The sequence below is a fragment of the Dromiciops gliroides genome, chromosome 1 (assembly GCF_019393635.1).
Source record: "Dromiciops gliroides isolate mDroGli1 chromosome 1, mDroGli1.pri, whole genome shotgun sequence".
Taxonomy (NCBI): Eukaryota; Metazoa; Chordata; class Mammalia; order Microbiotheria; family Microbiotheriidae; genus Dromiciops; species Dromiciops gliroides.
The window spans coordinates 671,086,876-671,109,431 of NC_057861.1; the positions used below are offsets into that span (position 1 = coordinate 671,086,876).

The 22,556-nt window shown below is 46.9% G+C and overlaps 1 protein-coding gene across 19 annotated transcripts in view; it reads left to right on the forward strand.

Annotated features, from left to right (window-relative positions):
- OBSCN (obscurin, cytoskeletal calmodulin and titin-interacting RhoGEF) overlaps positions 1-22,556 on the forward strand; it is a 325,223-nt gene that overhangs the window by 74,812 nt on the left and 227,855 nt on the right. For 18 of the 19 annotated variants that reach the window (XM_043975986.1, XM_043975988.1, XM_043975987.1 and 15 more), the window contains 13 exons: positions 216-497; positions 3,079-3,354; positions 3,889-4,164; positions 6,651-6,926; positions 8,513-8,788; positions 9,150-9,425; positions 9,572-9,838; positions 11,407-11,676; positions 14,214-14,480; positions 16,511-16,777; positions 17,193-17,305; positions 18,537-18,690; positions 20,648-20,809. In XM_043975986.1, coding sequence (XP_043831921.1) covers positions 216-497; positions 3,079-3,354; positions 3,889-4,164; positions 6,651-6,926; positions 8,513-8,788; positions 9,150-9,425; positions 9,572-9,838; positions 11,407-11,676; positions 14,214-14,480; positions 16,511-16,777; positions 17,193-17,305; positions 18,537-18,690; positions 20,648-20,809 — 3,162 coding nt within the window. The remainder of the gene's footprint in view (positions 1-215; positions 498-3,078; positions 3,355-3,888; positions 4,165-6,650; positions 6,927-8,512; positions 8,789-9,149; positions 9,426-9,571; positions 9,839-11,406; positions 11,677-14,213; positions 14,481-16,510; positions 16,778-17,192; positions 17,306-18,536; positions 18,691-20,647; positions 20,810-22,556) is intronic. The other variant, XM_043975997.1, reaches the window with a different exon arrangement.

The following is a 22,556-nucleotide window of genomic DNA, read 5'->3' on the forward strand; positions in this document are numbered from 1 at the left end:
CAACAGCTCTTCAGACTTGAATATAGTTTCACACTTCATGGTAGTGTCATCTAACATGTGAGATGTATGTGTTTATATGCATGTATATTTGTGTATTTGTATATATATATATAGCCATCTTGAAAACTACTCTCACCCAATCCTTCAATTTCTAGAAAAGGAATTAGTTCTTGGATCCTCTGTTCACCTCTCTATGTTTTCATTCCTCCTCCCAGAGCCCCCAGTGGTGTTTGCCAAGGAGCAGCAGACTCAGAACAAGGTGGAGGCTGTGGCTGGTAGCAGCGCCACCCTGAGCTGTGAGCTGGCCCAGGCCCAGGCCCAGACAGAAGTGACCTGGTACAAGGATGGGAAGAAGCTGAGCTCCAGCCAGAAGGTGCATGTGGAGGCCAAGGGCCGGGGCCGGCAGCTGGTGGTGCAGCAGGCAGGGAAGGCAGATGCTGGGGAGTACACCTGTGAGGCAGGAGGCCAGAAGGTCACCTTCCGTCTGGATGTCAAAGGTCAGCTTTTCCAGGGTTCATGAAGCATTTTAATTCCACTGGGAGAGTTACATATAGTCTAGATACCCTTTGGGTTCTTCATATTATTTGGATTTCTTTTCATAAACCTTTTTCTCAAGTCCTAACTGGCCCTTAGAATCTCTCTCTCTCCCCGTGAAGTGTATATTCTTTAATTTTTAAGGTTTTGCTATTTGATTTGATTTTTTAACTAATTTTTTTAATCAACAAAAACCTATTTTTTCTCCTTCCCCTTTCCACTGCATCCTGGCCCATACTGAAGGAAAAAAAAGAATAACAAAATATTTGTAACAAATATGTATACTCAAGTAAAACAAACTTTTGCATTGGCCATGTCCAAAAAGTCTCATTCTGCCCTGTGAGTACGTCCCCTTTCTGTCAGAAGCTAGGTAACATGCTTCATCCTCCAGTCTCTGGAATCATGTGGTTCATCCATATGTTACTCTGAGGGCTGATATCTCTCAAAAGGTGTTTGTCTTTAAAAATCATATGTATCTTTTCCCTATCTTGCTGCTTGAGGTCTTTATAACTTTGACTGTGCAGGGAAGGATTATATATATTGTCCTGGGTTGTTCCCCAAGACTAGTCAAACACCTATATCTCCAAGACTTCCCTAATCTTTGCCATCACACATCATGGAGAAAACATTAAGAGACAGTATGGCACTGTGATGTTTAAAATCTTAATTGTGGTCGCCTTAAATTAGAAGCTTTAGCACCAGTCCTTGGGCATTAAACATTTATTAAAGCATACAGATATTCACATGGAGTTCAGAAAGTTAAGAAAAAAGGCTATTTAGCCTAGAGTTCCAGCCTAGTCTGGTTCTTCCTCAAGTCCTCTGCCACAAACCTGCTTCAATCACGAACTCTCTCCAGCAAGCTCATTGTGGAAGCTTTTTATAGGTCTGGAACAGAGGCAGTCCTTACACACTGCTTCAAGCTGATTGGTTGGCATCATCCAAATCCATTGGTTCTGAAGGTGTTCTCAAGGTGTGATTACAATCAGTTAACTTGAAGTAGGCTAATCAGCAGTTAATCACTCTCACTTGATTCAATCAGTCTAGATTAATCTCCAGGTGGGTCCTGTGACCCTGGGTGAGTCAATCTATGTCTGTAAGCCTTGGTTTTCTCATTTGTAAAATGGGTCTAAAAACAGTATACTTACGTCAGAAAAGCACTTTGTAAAGCAATAATGGCATTGTAAAAATGATAAGTGTGGGGGCAGCTAGGTGGCACAGTGGATAGAGCACCAGCCCTGGAGTCAGGAGGACCTGGGTTCAAATCCGACCTCAGACACTTAACACTTATTAGCTGTGTGACCCTGGGCAAGTCACTTAACCCCAATTGCCTCACCAAAAAAAAACCCAAAATGATAAGTGTGATCTTTGTTTTGCCAGAAGCAAGGCACTTAACCTCACTATCTCAAACAAAACTGGGCAGCATTTTACTTGGGGCAGGTCATTCCCAGATAACCTTAGCAACCTTAGCAAGTTTCTGTCTGCTCACACCTCACCAGTAGGCGTCGCTGTTTGATGCCTTTTAAGACCTTCCACTGAAGGCTCCAAGTTCTCACATTTTCTTGTTTAGTACAGTGCTTGTCCCTGTTCTTATGCATATTCATCAGTGGAGGGCCCACTCAGTGCACTGAAGTCCTTCCCCTGTTATTTCAGTACCTTAAAGGTACCAGTGTACAGGGGTGTATGGAATGTGTTCACTTACACTTTAAAGTTTAATTTTTATTATTAACACTTTCTGATTTGTAACTTCTGACCATTTCTAAGATTTCAATGCTTACAATGAAAATTCCAGTGCACCTGTGCCAACACAGCTCTGCCCATCTGTTGCCTAGCATTCTCCCGACACAATCAGTTCAACTTCTTTCCTGTTCATAGACCTGGGTTCACATTTTCAGACAAACACCAGCTATGTGATCCTGGACAAGCAACTAAACCTCTCTCAGACTCTGTTTCCCCATCTCTAAAATGAGCAGAGTAATAGTATCCATCTCATAGGTCCAATGAGAGGCTTAAATGAGACAATAGACATGAAAATGTTGTTAAGTGGAGTGCTTTCTTAATAAATTATTATGATTACTCATTATCATTCATACATCTTCTCTGGGTATAAATCCCATATGATCCTTTGCTGATGAGTTTCTCCTCATTTAAATTGGATTAGTTGTTGAATTACAGACACTCTGTCATAAACCCATACTAGAATCCTTACTTTCTGACTTGATGAGACATCCCAGGGTTAGTGCCCCATTGGCAAAGCCTTTGAGAACCCAGGGTCCCCTCCATAGCACAGTGAGGCATGAGATCATTTGGATGGAGAAAAAAAATTATTATTTACTATATCTGGAAAATTCCTTAGCTTTAAGGTTTCCATTTCTATAAAAACAGTGGATAGTTTACCATATTTAGTCTGTATGCTGAGAATACTGAGGATGAGAGATGTTTAGAGAACCTAGTGTCACCTTTATTCTGCTCAGGCCTAGAGGACCAGAGGGAAGCCTTACCTTTTCTTAGCTTTTATCTCTGTTGTTTCATGTCTTCTCTTCCCAGAGCCCCCAGTGGTATTTGCCAAGGAGCAGCAGACTCAGAACAAGGTGGAGGCTGTGGCTGGTAGCAGCGCCACCCTGAGCTGTGAGCTGGCCCAGGCCCAGACAGAAGTGACCTGGTACAAGGATGGGAAGAAGCTGAGCCCCAGCCAGAAGGTGCATGTGGAGGCCAAAGGGCTGAGTCGGCAGCTGGTGGTGCAGCAGGCAGGGAAGGCAGATGCTGGGGAGTACACCTGTGAGGCTGGGGGCCAGAAGGTCACCTTCCATCTGGATGTCAAAGGTCAGTGGCCAGGCAATTCTGACATTCCTTAGAGGCATTTCAATCCATATGGTCTAGTCTTGTCTTTATTTTTTTCTCTTTTGGGGGGTGGTGGCTGGGCAATGAGGGTTAAGTGACTTGCCCAGGGTTACACAGCTAATAAGTGTCAAGTGTCTGAGGCCGGATTTGAACTCAGGTCCTCCTGAATCCAGGGCTGGTGCTTTATCCACTGAGCCACCTAGCTGCCCCAAAAGATCCCACTTTTAATGTCAGGGCTGGAACTTGAACCAAGGTATTCCAATTGCAGGCTCTTTCAACTATATTATGCTTCTTATAATTCAATTCACCTCTTGGCTCTCCTTAAATGGATTATCTGCTTTGTTCCTTTAATATTTTGTGGATTATCTTTAGAGGGGATTCCTATTCAAGGAGGGGACTAGACAACCTAAGGTTCCTTCCAAATCTGAGATTTTGTCACTTTCTGAACTGCTTCTTCCTGGTGACAAATGCCAGAGAAATCACTTTGTGTCTCAAGTCCTTTTTTCTCCTCCTCAGAGTCTGTAGTGGTATTTGCCAAGGAACAAAACATGCAAAATGAAGTACAGGTAATATCTGGAGCCAGCACTAACCTGAGTTGTGAGGTGACTGAAGCCCAGACAGAGGTGACCTGGTACAAGGATGGGAAGAAGCTGAGCTCCAGCCAGAAGGTGCATGTGGAGGCCAAAGGGCTGAGTCGGCAGCTGGTGGTGCAGCAGGCAGGGAAGGCAGATGCTGGGGAGTACACCTGTGAGGCTGGGGGCCAGAAGGTCACCTTCCACCTGGATGTCAAAGGTCAGTCACTGCAGGGTCACTTCTTGGTAGTTTAGCTCTGGCTGGAGAGGAATCTTGATGCACATCTGAGCTTCTCTTTGTGACTTCTGGTATATCACATGTGTATACCTGGGTTAATGGGCAGAGATGAGAAAGACACAGACTTCAGAAATAATTTTCAGGGAAAGAATAGCACAGGCTTGTGACTAACATGATAAAAAAGGATCTGTGTGTCTGTGTGAATTCTCAACTCAGTAGGCTTCCTTACTAGCTATTCTGTCAGTGTCAATGGGGTAATTGGGGCACTTAGGACAAAAGAGACAAATTCTCTTGTCTGTTGACCCCATCATCTAGCAACAATTGCTCTCTAAGTGGGTGATGTAGTGTTAAGTCAATGACCACACAAGGAAGATGAAGGACTATCTTTGCATAAAGTTTTTGTATCTGAAACCTCATTTACTGGGATGAAATTTGGGGAGGGAGTTCAGTGGCTGGCTTTTAGTTTCATAATTAGATCCTGGACCAGGACAGTGGGCCCCAGGGCACTTAGGAGAGTGTCTCTGGCCTTCAGGGACTGTGGGGGTGGGGGGTCCTCTGGCTTAAGCTTGGTGCTGTAAGGACTAACAGCTGGGATCCACGACCATTCATTTTACATGACTGAGATAAATTAGACAGTGATAGAGTTTACCTTCAATTATCCTTGCTATATGAGGGGAGTTAGATGGCACAGTGGGAAGAGTGCTGGGTCTGGAGTCAGGAAGACTCATCTTCCTGAGTTCAAATCTGGCCTCAGACATTTCCTAGCTGCATGACCCTGGGCAAGTCACTTCACCCTGTTTGCCTCAGTTTCCTCATCTGTCAAATGAGCTGGAGAAGGACATGGAAAACTACTCCAGTATCTCTGCCAAGAAAACCCCAAATGGGGTCACAAAGAGTCAGACATGACTGAAAAATGGCTGAACAACAAATCAGAAGGGAGATGTACCACAGATAACTGAAATCAGCAGATAAAAATCTAATTTGGATTTTGAATATATCACATGTATCTGATGACAATGATAATTATAATCCCTTATAATATCATTATAATCTCTGGAGGCAGGGTGGCATAATGTATGGTGAGGCAGCTTCAAAGTTAGAAAGACCCGGGCTCAGGTCCTACCTTGCATAAACATACGGAATGTGCTTTATGACCCCAGGAAAGGCATGTCACTCCTCAGTGCCCTAGACAGCCCAGTGAGTTGCAGAGGAGGTGCCAACCTGCCTTGGTAAAGGGATTTTCCTCATCTGTGTGTTGCTATATCAGTGAAATCCCAAACCCAGTCCCTATCCCTACATCTCCATAAGACTTAACAATCAGAGCATTTTCATAGGTACGGTTTCATTCAATCCTGCCAACAGTCCTGTGAGATGTGCACGGCAGGGTTTATGATAGCCATTCAAAAGATGAGGAATGTGAGGCCTAGACAGGTTGGGTGACTCACCCAGGGTCACACAGCTTGTAAGTTTTGGAGGCAGGATGTGCTCCCAAGTCTAACACTTTCCACTGTGCCATATTGCCTTCCTTGCCAAGGGAGTGATACAGATGGTCAGGGAGCCTAGAGGTTGGAGACATCAGTGTAGACTGGGGTGCACAGGAAGGGTTCCATGAAGGAGGTAGCTCATAGAAAAGCAAGAAGGGAGCTGAGAGTTCACCTAGTCCAGCCCTCCTGTGATGGGAAGATACCTCTGGTGTCCTCCCCATGCAGTTATTGTGAGGCTCAAAGGGGTTCATGTGTCTAAAGTACTTTGTAAACTTTGAGGTGCTGTAGGTGTGTCAGGTAGTATTATCATTGAAAAGGTGCCCTATGAAGCCTAATGTGCTACAGTGGAAGGAGATCTTTCTATCTGTGTGACCTTGGGCAAGTCCCCTGACCTTCCTGAACTTCAGGTTTCTCATCTGTGAAGTGGAGGAGTTGGGTGAGCTGACCACTGAAGTTCCTTCCAGGCCTAAAACTATGACCTCTAGATTTTACACATCAAGACACTGAAATCTAGAGAAGAGGGACTTGCTCAAGGTCAACTAGCGAGTAGATGGCCCCATATCCTGTGCTCTATGTCCTGCACTGGGAGGGTGCACATTAAAGAGGATGGGTGGTCAAGTTGGGACTAGACTATCGAGGGGCTTTGGACAAGGCATTTGGATTCCTGATCCAGTCACCCTATGGTCAGATGAACTAGGCTGTAGGCTTTCAGGGGAGGTGCAGAAAGGTTATGGATGGTAAAGATTTGGAGAAGGGAGACTGGTTTTTTTGTGTTTTTTTGCGGGGCAATGAGGGTTAAGTGACTTACCCAGGGTCAAACAGCTAGTAAGTGTCAAATGTCTGAGGCCGGATTTGAACTCAGGTCCTCCTGAATCCAGAGCCTGTGCCTTATCCACTGTGCCACCTAGCTGTCCTGAAGGGAGACTTTCTTAAGGAATTTCTTCCCTTCTTGCCCCATCATCCTTTCCCTTCACATTCTTTCAGAATCTGTGGCGGTGTTTGCCAAGGAACAGAAGACTCAGAACAAGGTGGAGGCCGTGGCTGGTAGCAGTGCCACCCTGAGCTGTGAGGTGACTGAGGCCCAGACAGAGGTGACCTGGTACAAGGATGGGAAGAAGCTGAGCTCCAGCCAGAAGGTGCATGTGGAGGCCAAAGGGCTGAGTCGGCAGCTGGTGGTGCAGCAGGCAGGGAAGGCAGATGCTGGAGAGTACACCTGTGAGGCTGGGGGCCAGAAGGTCACCTTCCGCCTGGATGTCAAAGGTCAGTCACTGCAGGGTCACTTCTTGGTAGTTTAGCTCTGGCTGGAGAGGAATCTTGATGCACCTCTGAGCTTCTCTTTGTGACTTCTGGTATATCACACGTGTGTACCCTGGGTTAATGGGCAGAGATGAGAAAGAAACAGACTGCAGAAATAATTTTTAGGGAAAGAATAGCACAGGCTTGTGACTAACATGATAAAAAGGGATCTGTGTGTCTGTGTGAATTCTCAACTCAGTAGGCTTCCTTACTAGCCATTCTGTCAGTGTCAATGGGGTAATTGGGGCACTTACTCAGGACAAAAGAGACAAATTCTCTTGTCTGTTGACCCCACCATCTAGCAACAATTGCTCTCTAAGTGGGTGATGTAGTGTTAAGTCAATGACCACACAAGGAAGATGAAGGACTATCTTTGCATAAAGTTTTTGTATCTGAAACCTCATTTACTGGGATGAAATTTGGGGAGGGAGTTCAGTGGCTGGCTTTTAGTTTCATAATTAGATCCTGGACCAGGACAGTGGGCCCCAGGGCACTTAGGAGAGTGTCCCTGGCCTTCAGGGACTGTGGGGGTGGGGGGTCCTCTGGCTTAAGCTTGGTGCTGTAAGGACTAACAGCTGGGATCCATGACCATTCATTTTACATGACTGAGATAAATTAGACAGTGATAGAGTTTACCTTCAATTATCCTTGCTATATGAGGGGAGTTAGATGGCACAGTGGGAAGAGTGCTGGGTCTGGAGTCAGGAAGACTCATCTTCCTGAGTTCAAATCTGGCCTCAGACATTTCCTAGCTGCATGACCCTGGGCAAGTCACTTCACCCTGTTTGCCTCAGTTTCCTCATCTGTCAAATGAGCTGGAGAAGGACATGGAAAACTACTCCAGTATCTCTGCCAAGAAAACCCCAAATGGGGTCACAAAGAGTCAGACATGACTGAAAAATGGCTGAACAACAAATCAGAGGGGAGATGTACCACAGATAACTGAAATCAGCAGATTAAAGTCCAATTTGGATTTTGAATGTATCACATGTATCTGATGATAGTGATAATTATAATCCCTTATAATATCATTATAATCTCTGGAGGCAGGGTGGCATAATGTATGGTGAGGCAGCTTCAAAGTTAGAAAGACCCGGGCTCAGGTCCTACCTTGCATAAACATACGGAATGTGCTTTATAACCCCAGGAAAGGCATGTCACTTCTCAGTGCCCTAGACAGCTCAATGAGTTGCCAACCTGCCTTGGTAAAGGGATTTTCCTCATCTGTGTGTTGCTATATCAGTGAAATCCCAAACCTAGCTAGTGAGTAGACGGCAAACCAGCGGCCCCATATCCAGTGCTCTAGGTCCTGCCCTGGGACAGGGCATGTTAAAGAGGATGGGTGGCCAAGTTGGGACTAGACTATTGAGGGCTTTTGGACAGGCATTTGGATTCCTGATCCAGTCACCCTATGACCGTAAGAACTGGGCTGTAGGCCTTCAGAGGAGGTGTGGAAAGGTTGTGGAGGGTAAGGATTTAGAGAAGGGAGACTTTCTTAAGGAATTTCTTCCCTTCTTGCCCCATCATCCTTTTCCTTCACATTCTTTCAGAATCTGTGGCTGTGTTTGCCAAGGAACAGAAGACTCAGAACAAGGTGGAGGCCATGGCTGGTAGCAGCGCCACCCTGAGCTGCGAGGTGGCCGAGGCCCAGACAGAGGTGGCCTGGTACAAGGATGGGAAGAAGCTGAGCCCCAGCCAGAAGGTGTATGTGGAGGCCAAAGGGCTGAGTCGGCAGCTGGTGGTGCAGGAGGTGGGGAAGGCAGATGCTGGGGAGTACACCTGTGAGGCTGGGGGACAGAAGGTCACCTTCCGTCTGGATATCCAAGGTGAATTCCAGAGTTTCTTATGTGGGAGGCTGGGATTGAAGAACTTGGGGGACAGAGGGGCAGGGCAGAAGCTGTTGGTGTGTTCCAGCAACAGGAGTGGGGGCTTTGGAGTCAGAGACCTGGGTTCAAATTCTGTCTCTGACATTTATTACCTGTATGACTTTGGGCAAATCACTTAACCTCCCTGGGCTTCAATTTCCTCATCTTTAAAATGTGGAGGTTGGACTAGATGATCGTTAAAGTGCCTTCTGGCTATGAACCCTGGGGTCAGAGGAAGAGGAGTCAGACATGGTCAACTTGACCTGGAGGTGGGATGGGTGTGGTTGCTCATCTAGCCTTGGGTACCGTGTCCCCCTCCTAGAACCAGAAACAAAAGCCCCTGAGAAACCTGCCAAGAGGGAACCACTGGTGGTGCGGGAACATGAGGACATCATTCTGTCAGCCACGCTCACGTCAACCATGGCCACCATCACATGGCTTAAGGATGGGGTAGAAATCAGGCGCAGTAAGCGCTATGAGTTGTCCAGTGAAGGAACCACCCACACCCTCACTGTGCATGATGCCCAGACCCAAGACAGTGCCATCTACACCTGCAGGGCTAACAAAGAAAAGCAAGACTTTCCCGTCCAGGTAGAAGGTGAGGTGGAGGAGCCAGAGAAGGGGGGGCCTTCCCTGGCATGGGGTGGGTGGGAAATGAGGGGTCACCTGAAGGGGATCTTTAGAGGAAATTGGTCTGACACAGACCCATTGCCACATCGTGCCCTCTCTCTCAATTGTCCACAGAGGTCCCTGTGAAGTTTGCCCGACCCCTGGAGCCGGTGAGGGGAGAGGTTGGACAGACGGTGGTGCTGTCCTGTGAGCTGAGCGAGGCACAGGGGGATGTAGTATGGTACTGCGGTGGGATGGAGATCCGTTCTGGCAAGCGATTCCAGATCGGGGCAGATGGGCCCCGGCGCACCCTCACCATTGTGGGCCTGAGGGCTGAGGATGAGGGCGAGTACTGCTGTGAGAGTCGCAACGACAAGACTACCACTCAGCTCACAGCCATCGGTATGGGGGGCTGATTGTGCCTCTGTGTGTGTGTGTGTGTCTATTTTCACGAATGAGTGTGCATCCATAAGACTACCAGAGACCCGTGGCTCTGTGTGTGATGTGTGGCAATAATCAATAGGCAATAGGCACTTAATAAATAATTGTTGGATGATGGTACAGAAATGGAGGGCAAAGGTCACCCCCTCTGGGGGTGTCTTGAAGCTTGAGGTATGCTGAAACATGGAGAGTTCTCATGCTTCTGACTCCAGCTGTCAGGGCAGTGATGAGAACCGGAAGGAACTGACTCACCACAGCCCAAGTACCACACACACAGGCCTAGGTTGGATTGAGGTAACTCAAGTCTTTTTGACTCCCATTACATCCTTGGCAGCTAGTGCTAGGGCCATGCAGACTACCCTGGTGTTTCAACATTCTTCAAGAAGGCTCCTGAGACATTGGAGCAGGCTGCCTTCACCCACTACTACTAGGTGGAGTAGCTACAACTAGGTCACTCTCTCCGCCTATATCACAATGAAACAATAAGATGGTGTGGAAGGAAAGAAGCCCCAGATTTGGATCTAGGATGCCTGCGTTCAGTCTTGGCTCTTATGCCTTTGGGAAAGTTATTCCCATTTGCCAGGCCTCAATTTCCTCCTCTGTCAGTCCAATAAGAATATTAAATGTGACTGCGTATACATGGATATGTGTATGTGCTTAAATGTGTATGACTCTGCGTGTGTATGCCCGCTTGTGTGTTATTATAAGTGTATAACTTTGGGGAAAAAAGGAGGAGGCCATGGCAGCAATGCCCACCACGGCTGGGTTTTAGATTAGGCACATCATACGGCAGCTGGCCAGGGTTATGATCACCGAAGGATGCAGACACTCAAGGATACACGGATTTGCATGCACTCCCATTTGTACATTGCTTAAAGGTTTACAATGCCCTCATCTCACAATAGTCTTGTGAGAAATTTAGTGGTACAAGGGTATTTGTCCTCAGTTTATAGACGAGGAAACAGGTTCCGAAAGTTACAGTGATTGTTCCTAATTCCAATCCTTTTTGCTGCCAAGAATCTAACCACTGGGCCACACTGCCTTTCCTCTTTGTGTGCCTCCCCTGTGCCGTGCAAAGAAGTAGACAGAAGTGGGGTACAGTCATTGGGGTGGGGTGTGGGGCACATAGACATCATCTCTTCGACCCTTTCATTTTACACATGAGAAAGAAAAGAACTGGATTGGTTAATGGATTTGCCCATGGTCATTTAGCTAGGAAATAGGGGAGTCAGATTCTCTGATTCTAAATCCAATCCTTTTTCCATACTAAGACTAAGAGGAAGAGCAATTAGATTTCCATATGCAGGGGGAAGTCACTAGTGCTCATCTGATTAGACTGGGAAGACCTCAGGGAAGAAGCATGTTGAAATTTGACTAAATGGTGGGAGAGGGACGTCTTGGTGTCCAGAAAGGGAGAGGGTGTTCTAGGTGCTGGTCCCCGTTCTCTCCCTGTTCTCTGCCCTACTCATTCCCACTGCCTTTACCCCTTGGCTCACAATTCCCTCACAAAAGGTTTTCTATTTCCTCAGTTCCCCGAATGGTCAAGTTCACCTCAGGCCTGAGCAGTGCAGTCTCAGAAGAGGGCTGTGAGGCCACGTTCCAGTGCGTGGTTGCCCCCAGTGACGCTGTGGTGGTCTGGAGTCGGAATGGTGTGAAGCTAGAGCCTGGCGCTAAGTACGTCATCTCTCAGAGCGACGCCAGCCACAGCCTCGTCATTACTGCCCTAACCCTTGAGGATGCCGGCCAGATCATGGCCGAAGCCGAAGGGGCCACCACGACGGCCAGCCTCAAAGTCCGAGGTGAGAGGCGCTGTGGGTGGCTTGGTCTGGATGCCGCTGATTCTTTCCAGGGGTGGCTGCTGCTCTTATCGATGAATGCAAAGCCGATGCTGCGAGCTGCTGTTACTCTCTTTATTCCTGGCTTGGCAAGCTGAGCTAGTCAAACCAGGCTAAGGTTGGGCATAGTGACCTGGTCAGGGCATAGGAAGAGATAGATTTTAGACAGACTTTTATGTATTTAATCCACCAAATTAAATTAAGTAAATATTTATTAAGCGCCTACCATGTGCCAGGCTTTGTGCTTAGTGCTGAGGATACAAACACAAAAAGTGACCTAGTCCTGCCCTCAGGGAGCTTACATATCATTGGGGGGCGACACGGGTAAGTATGTACAAAACTGCCTACACAGTAAATATAAGGTCAATTTTGAAGGATGGAGAGGGCCCTAGTAGGTGGGGTAATTCAGGAGGGCCTCATGGAGGAGGTGGTTCTTGAGCCGAGCTCAGTCCCCCATTGGCATTCCCTCATGGCATGGAGGACGCCCTAAACCCTTGAAGACTTTGTCAAATGGAGTGCAAACTCCAGCAAGTCCAAACAAGGTTTTCTAATAGGCTGGAAATGTGGCACGGTAGAATAATAGTTTGCTTCTGGATTCAAGGTAGAAAAAGGATGAAAGAAAGGCTTTTATGGGGGGGCAGCTAGGTGGCACAGAGGATAAAGCACCCACCTTGGATCCAGGAGGACCTGAGTTCAAATCCAGCCTCAGACACTTGACACTCACTAGCTGTATGACCCTGGGCAAGTCACTTAACCCTCATTAACCCTGAAAAACAAACAAACCCCAAAAAACAAACAAACAAAAACCAGAAAAGCTTTTATGAAGCATTCACTAGGGACTAACACATTGCTTTGCATGGAGGATGCAAATATAAAAAGAGACATAGTCCCTGTTCTCAGAGAGCTTCTATTCTAACAGGAGAGACAGCACCTATCAGGCAGTGATGGACAGGGAAGGGTTTTTTGCTTGGGGAAGTCCCTGGGATGGTGAGTGGAGCCTTAGGGGAGTTGATTGACCCACTCTTTCCATGAGCAATGGCAATATTCACTTCCTTGATTCTCAGAGCAAGAGGTAGAAAGCAGGGCGGGGAGGCTGGAAGCTGACTGGGGTGGGAAGGCTCACGGCTGGGGCTCTCTAGGTTTTGTGGGCCCTGAGGATGTGTACCAGCTCATTAGCCGATGAGAACAGCTTGGCTCAGAGATGAGAATTCCAAAACTGCAGTGAAGTCCTCCAGGGCAGGGCCCGTGGAGGCACAGATGGGGTGGAAGTGCAGAAGATGACCTGGGTGGGTGGCTGTCTGGGAGCAGAAGCAGAGTGGGGGCCAGCTAGATATTGCAGGGAACCTACTGATCTATGACTTAAGTTACCCAAACAGAGATATGTGGGGACATGTGCCATCTCAGGGGTTCCAGCTTGTCCTCTTCCTGGGGTACTCATCCAACCGGGAGATGGCTAGGGTGGGCTGTGGCCTGACCTTGGCCTGGGGAGTGGGGCAGGGAAGGTGGCCAAGTTATCTTTACTCCAGATTAAGTTAGCTAATCAGGTTTTTTTTTTAATGAACATTTATTAAAGTTGTGTGATTCGTGTGTGTGTGTGTGTGTGTGTGTGTGTGTGTTTAAGTAGGGCAATGAGGGTTAAGTGACTTGCCCAGGGTCACACAGCTAGTAAGTGTCAAGTGTCTGAGGCCGGATTTGAACTCAGGTCCTCCTGAATCTAGGGCCGGTGCTCTATCCACTGCACCACCTAGCTGCCCCAGGTTTGTTTTTACAAATGCACCAATATGAGGGACAAAACCCCCAGGTCCATGTGCATATGTCAATCAGAAGTTTGCCAGAGTAGAACCCATTTGAAGGTTAGAGCATTTAACGTAGGAGAATAAAAGCAGCTTGTCCATTTCGATTGGACCCAGGTATAGAGAGCCTTCCTTAAACATAGGCCTAAGGAGCTTGGACAGTATCTTGTGGTCAGTGGGGAGCCAAGTATGTTGAGCATGGGGGTGACGTGATCAGAACTGCATGGTAGATAAATTAACTTGGCAACATTTGCAGGGAAGGAGGGAAGGAAGGAACACACATTTATTAAGCACTACTGTGTATCACACACTGTGCAAAGCAACTACAAGTATCATCTCATTTGTAAGATGGATTGGAGGATAGGAGCCTAGAGGCAGAGAGACCAGTTGAGAGCACCAGTGCAGTATGATGGCTGTAATGGGGTGAGAGCCTGAAGCATCCCGTGTCCAGGGTCACACAGCTAGTTAGTGTCAAGTGTAGGAGGCCAGATTTGAATTCAGGTCCTCCTGAATCCAGGGGCAGTGCTCTATCTACTGCGTCATCTAGCTGCCCCGTTTCCTTATCTGTTAAACTGAGATGGTTGGACTAAATGATCCCCAAAGTTATGCCCATCTCTAAATCATTCCTCCTCCTATGAGTCCTTGGATGCTTGGGATGCCCCCTTGGGCATGGCTCACTTGACGCTTTTGGCTTTCCTCACCCCGCAGAGGCCCCAGTACTGTTCAAGAGGAAGCTGGAGCCAACGACAGTGGAAGAGAAGGGCTCTGTGACGTTAGAAGTGGAGCTGACCAAGCCTTGTTCTTCTGTGAGGTGGACTCGGAACAGCGCAGCCTTGGTGCCCAGTGAGAACGTGGAGATCCGGGCCGAAGGCACACGTCACAGCCTGCTCCTTAAGAACGTGAGCTTCTCTGACAGGGGCTTCTTTGGCTGTGAGACGCCCGATGACAAGACCCAGGCTAAGCTCAATGTGGAGAGTAAGTGGGACCAGTTTGGGGGAGGAAAGCTCCAAAGATCTGTGTGTGGAGCAGGGGCTACGATAGCTCTAATGAGGCCTTGGTGGGGTGACAGTGTCTCATTCCTACCATTTGGGGCAATGGTGCTCATTTCTCAGGGTGATGAGGCAATTGTCATGTTCCCAAAGAAATGGAGCATCCTGGGGAAAAAGGGTCCACCCAAGAGGGTGGAGACCAGGTCAAGTCAGACTTCAGCCTGGCTCCGTAACCAAGGAAGACAAGGAAGAAATCCCTAGTAGTGTCCAGAGCCAGAGACATTGGTGCAGTCAAGAAGAGCACACCTTGAAAGCACTGGCAGGATGAGGTGGCTTATAAGATGTCTGTGAGCAATTCAGTTGTACTGTGTCCAGGGACCCTCTTCACTTCCCCCACTCAAGGAAAAAGAAAGAATAGACTTTCTCCCATAAAAAGCCAGGCCTCCCAACTGCTTCCATTCTGGAAGCACCCAATTTCTCTGACTTTGTTCCCTGTAACCCAGCACACATGGGTCTACAAGCTCAGGGGATGTAGAAAGATTTCTCAGAGTGGAAGAATTCCAGAGCCCAAATATGTGTAGTCAATTCTTTTGTGGTAAATCCCAACACTTCATGACAGGAGGCTGTAGGTGTATGGGTTCTTGTTGTTCAGTTGGCATTGTCTTGGTCAGGACCCATAATTTCATTGGCATGAGGGACTCTGTGTGGAAATTCCACACCCCCCCAAATGAAGACCAGCAACTCTAAAAGAATCTTAGGGTGATAAACTCGTATGTTATACTGAGACACACCATAGTCCCAAATGGTCTATAAGCAAAATCCTTGTTGCTTGTGGGCAATTGAAATGGCTAAAGAAGAACTCTAATCTTATTCTCCTTAATAAATGCTTAAAAGTCTAAACTCTTGCTAAAGCTTCTAATTGATTGGTGACCACTCATTAGATATTTTAGACAGACTAGCTAGTATTTTAGCCCCTTAAAGTCTTGGAGAGTAGCCCGGGATCTTGAGGTGAAGTGACTCATCTGTAGTCAGACAACAGCTAGTGTGAGTCAGCGGTAGGACTCAAACCCAGGATTTCCTGACACTTTATCCATCATGTCATGCTGCCTCCATGGAGGCTTACCTCTGATTTAAAACATTAATCTTGTGGCTGCTGCACCCAAGAGTCCCTTTTAGGTACTGCTCTTTAGGTCTCTGGCCTCTATTGTAGACCTCATCCTTCCCATAAAAATACTGGGTGTTACCCAAATTACAGAATCCCAGAGCTGCAAGGGACCTTAGCATCCATCTAGCCAAAGCCACATGGGAAAAGAACCTCCCAACAAGTGGCCATCCTACCTTTGCCCAAAGACCTCCAACGAGGAAGAATCTATTATCTCCCTAGGCCATTCATTCCACTTTTTTTTTTTGGGCGGGGCAATTGGGGTTAAGTGACTTGCCTAGGGTCACACAGCTAGTAAGTGTTAAGTGTCTGAGGCTGGATTTGAACTCAGGTCTTCCTGAATCCAGGGCTGATGCTCTATCTACTGCGTCACCTAGCTGCCCCCATTCATTCCACTTTTACACAGCTTTAATTGTTAGGAAATCTTTCCTTAACAAACTGAAATTATATATTATGTTACAATTATAAGTTTGTTATTATAATAAACATTATTAATTATAAATTATAATAAGCTTCTTGTAACTGCTCCCTATTACTCTTAGAGCCTTCTCAGTTGCTTTTGATGAGAGCTCTCTCTCATACCCTAGGCTCTTTTGGGGGGATCCCTTGTATCCCCCCATTATTTCCCAATTCTACTGCTTTGCCTGGCTCTCCCCCCCAAAACTGGTTACAATTTCTTCCATTCAGGTTTTTGCAATGTGCATCTGGATGGTCAGTTCTCATTGGCTTCCAAGGACAGACAAGTCATACCCGGCTCATTTGAAAAATCGCAAGAACTATTTCCTTTCTCAGGGAACTCTCCTAGTGATGCTCGGTCTATCTTTGTTCTTCCTCTCTCCCCGTTTCCCGTGTAGTGCGTCAGATCCGGCTGGTACGGGGCTTGCAGGCCATGAAGGTGCGGGAACAGGGAACGGTATCTTTTGAGGTAGAGCTCTCACACGGTGATGTGGAAGGCTACTGGACCCGAGATGGCCTGAAGCTCAAGTCTCAGAATAACTGCTGCATCACGGTCCAGGGTGTGATTCACAAACTGACCCTGTCCTCCGTGAGCCTGGAGGATGCTGGGCTCATGGCCTTCAAGGCAGAGGGTGTCCACACATCTGCAAAACTCACTGTCACTGGTATGACCATCATCGATCTTTGTCTCAGAGGAGGGATGGTGGTGAAGGGGAGTGATCCACCCAACCAGGCCTTACGGGTATTGGTAGGCCTATAATATGTGTCTACACATCTGAGCGGCCCACAGTCACATTTCCATAGCCTGAGGAAAGGTGTCCCCATATTTATTTCTCTGGTGGTCAAGAGGAAATTGTAGGTGATTTCCCCCATTTGGGGGATTAAAACTGAGACAAATATGGGTTATGGGACTTTACTCAAGTCATGAAATAAGTTGGGCTGAGTTGGGAGAAGCAGGTCTCAATTATGTAGGGACAGAGACAAATACTACTGACCCCTTTACTTTCCCACCCTTTTGGGGGGTGCGGTAGGAGGAAAGTATCTACCTAACCACCATCTCCTTCCCTGCCTCTCTCTCAGAGCTTCCTGTGAAGTTCAGCCACCCCTTGCAGGACATTGTGGCTACGGAGAAGGAAAAGGTCACTTTGGAGTGTGAATTATCCCGGGCCAACCATGATGTCAAGTGGTTGAAGGTACCCTGCCATCCCGGGGCCTGTTTCTTCCACCTCTCCCCCTAAATCTCTAGCATTAATTGACCACCACATCTCCCCAAGCGGCCTAGGCCGCCTTCCCAGCTCAGGGCTTCTTTTGCCGCCCCCCCTTTCCTCCTCTCCCTGTCACTGATCCCCAGGGCACCTCACTTAGTTTTTGTACCATATCTATGCCATCTTATTTAATTCTCACAGTAATCCCAAGAGGTAGGTGCTATTGTGATATCCATTTTACAGTGGAGTAAACTGAGGCAAACAGAGGTGAGGTGACTTGCCTAGGGTCGCACAACTAGTAAGTGTCTGAGACTGGATTTGAACTCAGGTCTTCCTGACTCCAAGCCTGGGGCTCTTTTCACCACATCAGCTACTTCTCTTATTGTTGCTGTTGGTTTATTATACCACCTGTTAGATGGGGAGGAAATATGGGGTGGTAGGCAGAGGCTGGGCTTGGGATGACCCTGCTTTGCTTTGTGCTGGAGGGCAGGACTATGAGAAATGAGTAGCAGCTAGTTAGGATGTAAGTTTCTTCAGTCAAATGTAAGCTCCTTGAGGGTAGGGCCCATTTCAGTTTTGTTTTTGTATTCCTAGTGCCTAGCCCAGTGCCTGGCACATAGTCGTCACTTAATAAATGTTTATGAATGGACACTGGCATCGCAAAGAAGCAATTCTGTGTAAGGATAACATTTCTGATAGTTAAGAGCTAAGCCAATATTTGATTGAATTCAGTAAACATTTATTAAATGCTCACATTATCTAATGCTCTGGGCATACAAAGATAAGCCTTTTGAAACAGAGCCTGCCCTCAAGGAGTTTATTTTCTACCAGAATGGGCAGACCCTGGAGGTAGTAGGTTCCCTCTCACTGGAGGTCTTTAACACAAGAGGATTTATCACAGAGGAGTCTTTATTATGTATGGGTTGGTCTTTTGGGCCCTGAGTTCTCTTCTAATTCTGGGATTGTGTGAGTCCATAGAACAAGCCTGTTATGGGGATGGGGGCCAGGCCTAAGCACCAGGGGAAGGAGTAATACTGAAGATAATGGGGGGTGGGGGGTGGGGAAAGCCCTATCAGGGAAGAAGGCTTAGCATCAGGAATGTGGGGAGCAGCCCAAAGGAGGAAGGGTCAGTGGCAGGGTTGGAGTGGGGAATCCCACAGTTGTGGCAGGTTAGTATCCCATGCCTCCTTAGTCTAATTTTGATACATCTTTCCTGCAGGATGGAGTTGTGCTTCGGGCGGGGAAAACACTGGCAATTGTTTCCCAGGGGACCAAGAGGAGCCTTGTAATCCACAAGTGTGAGTCTGGAGACCAAGGCACCTATGTATGTGATGCTGGTGATGCCAAGACTTCAGCCACACTGCGGGTGCAAGGTAAGGCTTGAGACGTGTGGCTGTGAGCAAACTTCACCTTTCTCTGAACATCAGTTTCTTCATCTGTAAAATATAGCTAGCAAAACTCACCCAACCATCCTCCTAGGGTTGATGTGAGGAAGGTGCTATGGAAATATAAGCTATTTTCTTATTAACAATAATAATTATTATAGCAATAATAACAAATTGTTGAGTCATACAGATTTGCTTATAGAAACAGAGCCAATTTATGATAGCCATTCACAATCAGATCATTGGCACTGGAAATTAAACAAAGGATATCTTTAAGGAGCCCAGACTTGTTGATTGATGCAGAGTATGCAAGGAAATGGTAGAAGTGAACTGTGGGAACAGATCACTGCACATCACAAAAAATTTAGCATTTACTGAATACCTAAAAAGTTATAACTAGGTGGCTAGCATAATATCGTTATTTAGTTATTATTTGCCATATATTAGTATATATTCATTATATTTATTTATTATATCATATTATATTATATTACATCAGAAGCTTGCTATCTTTTATAAACTAACAGACAAGGAATCCTCATACTACAAATATAGACCATGAGAATTCAACAAATAAACTTTGCTGGAACTAGAGCATCATTGCAAAAATAATTAAAGAGGAAAAACGGGTGTTGAATAGAAAAGGGAGGGAGGAGAAAAGAGAAGGAAGGTTGGTTGAAGGGAGGGCAGGTAGAGGAGGGAGAATTGAGGACAACTATCTGGGGTGAAGAATTAATTCCTCTGCTCTCCAAGGGGACAGTTTTAGTGTGTGAGGGGGAGGGAAGGGCCCCTTCAACAGTAAAAGAACAGCAAAGGAAAAAGGGTTGTTCATGCATGTGTAGACGTGAGTCAAAACAGCCAATGCCCTGGGGATTGAGAAAGAGCTTTGTCTTCCAGGGGGTAGAGCAGAAGGGTGTGCAGTCATGGAGAAGCAAATCACATCTAAGACATAGTCTAGTTCCAGGTGTGTCTGTGTTCTGCAGGTCTGCGCAAGATGCTTCCCTCCATTTCTGGCTCTAGCATCGGCTGCAGCCCTTTCTGGCTTTCCAGACTAACACTGTCTGTGAAGGAGGAAGGAAGGAAAGGAAGGGCAGGACTATGAGAAATGGGTAGCAGCTAGTTAGAATGTAAGTTTCTTCAGTCAAATGTAAGCTCCTTAAAGGAGTTAGGAAGGGAGAGGAAGGGAAAGGAAGACCAGAGGGCTCATGTGGTCAAGGAAGAGCATCGGGAGTCTGGGTCCAGGGAGGGAGAGAGAAGAGTTGGTTTTTGGTTCCTCCTCTAAACAGACTAGATGACTTCTATGGTCCCTTCCAGCTATGCCATTCTGTGTTCTAATGCCCCTTCCAGCTCCAGTATTCTATGTTCCAAGGTCCCTTCTAGCTATGACATCCCAAGGTCCTTTCCAGCTCTGATATTCTGTGTTCTAAAGTCCCTCCCAGTGCTGATATTCTATGTTCTAAGGTTCCTTCTGGCCATGATATTCTGTGTTCTAAGGTTCCTTCTGGCCATGACATTTCTGTGTTCTAAGGTTCTTTCTGGCCATGACATTCTGTGTTCTAAGGTTCCTTCTGCCTCTGACATTCTATGTTACAAGATCCTTTCCAGCTCTGATATTCTGTGTTCTAAAGTCCCTCCCAGCACTGATATTCTGTGTTCTAAGGTTCCTTCCAGCTCTGATATTCTGTGTTCTAAGGTTCCTTCTGGCCATGACATTCTGTGTTCTAAGGTTCCTTCTGCCTCTGACATGCTATGTTACAAGACCCTTTTCAGCTCTGATATTCTGGGCTCCAAAGTACCTGCTATTTCTGATACTGTATTCCAAGGTCCTCCTACCATTTCTGACATCCTGTGTTCTAAGGTCCCTTGCAATTTCTGACATTCTTGGTTCTAAGGTCCTTTTCCTCTCTGAACTTCAGCATCCGTGCATCTCCTCCTCTTATTCTAGGCAGGAACATACAGATCGTGAAGCCCCTGGAGGATGTGGAGGTGATGGAGAAGGAGAGTGCAACCTTCACCTGTGAGATCTCCCACGATGAGGTGCAGACCCAATGGTACAAGAACGACGGCAAGATCCGGCCTGGAGACAACATCAAGATGCGCCAGGAAGGTTGGGAAGAGTTGGGGTGTGGAGTAGATGGGCAGGTGTGGAGAAGAAGGGGTGGGTGGCTAGAAGAAGCTAAAAGGGGCCAATGGCTACCTGGCCTTAGCATTCTTCAGCTTGCACCTGGGGAGAAGAGGGTGGATTTCTCATCACATCCAGCTCCCTACCCATCCTCTTCTGCACAAGGGTTCCTAGAACCAGAGGAGGAATATTAGCAGCTCAGAACCCCACACAATTCCCACTACCCCGGGCTAATGGGCAGATTGGGGAAGGATGAGGGACTGATTCAGGGGGCAGCACCAAGGAAGAGGAATCCTCTATTTTTTTTGAAGAATTTGAGATCACCCCATCCTGTAGTATTTCCCCACACTCACCAATGGGAGAAGGAGGCCATTGAGGAAGGATGTTTCCGAGTGAGAAATCTGTAGAACACTAGGCAGGAGGGGAATGAAGCACTAACACTGATGAAGAGCTTACCATGTGCGAACCTGTGTGCTGGGTATGGAGGGAGAAACAACAACAACAAAAAAAACCCTGCCCTCAGAGGGCTTACATTCTTTTGTTTTGTTTTGTTTTGTTCCTTAGTGAGGCAATTGGGGTTAAGTGACTTGCCCAGGGTCACACAGCTAGTAAGTGTCAAGTGTCTGAGGCCGGATTTGAACTCAGGTCCTCCTGACTCCAAGGCTGGTGCTCTATCCACTGTGCCACCTAGCTGCCCCAAGGGCTCACATTCTAATAGGGGAGATATCACACACACACAAACACACACACACACACACCCCACCACCACCACCACCATAATCAAAAGTAGAACATGGTAGTGTGCTGTCAGCTCTTCTAGCAAGGCAGATTGTGTCTGGTGGGGTGGGGATAGTGGTGTGGGTATCAGCTGGCGATGCAATGACAGCTTCCTGGAGGAGGTGGTACCTGAGGTGGTTCTTATAGGTCTTCAACAGGAGGAGATGCAAGTGGAGGAAGGGGTGGGCGTTTGAGACATGGGAAATACCATGAACAAAGGTGCATAGGTGAAATGAAGTGGGATATTTTGGGGTGGCTAATGGTCTGGTTTAGCTGGACGGTGGAATAGTTGGGAGTGAACAGTGGGAGACAAGACTCAAAACTTTGAGGGAGACAGTTGGCAGGTTATAGAGGACCTGGAAGACCAGGTTGTAGCATTTGGTCTTTATTCAGAGGTCCTGAGGAGCCACTGATGGTTTTTGAGTAAAAGGAAATGAAAAAAAAAAGGCCTTCCCATCTTTACCTTTTTGTACTAGAAAGATCCCATTTCTGACTTGTGTCAGTGAAGTTTTGTCAATTTTCTGTTTCCCAGGGGTTTTAGACCAGTGATTGAGGGTGGGGGTGGGGAAGGAGAAGCAAAGGGGCTATCTATTACTGCCACTCCAGATCTACTCTTGGGGAACTTTGAATATTATAATTGGTTGTCAAAGTGAAGGAGAGAGAAAGGGATGATGAGATAGAGTCTGATTCACCCCATGGCTGACTAAACAAAGTGATTGAGCCCCTTCCTCATAGAGAGAGCGATCTACTCCTGTGACTGTGGCTGGACTTTATAAAACATTAGCCTATAAATTTCCTACAGCCCAGGGGCTCACTACTCTGTAAATCTGGCTATTATCTCATAAGGGATGTCTTGGCAAAACAAAGAATAAAGGTACTGCTAAATATGCTTATGAACTGAATTCCCTACTTAATTCTAAACTCTTCTGGATTAATGCCCCGGTCCTAAAGCATT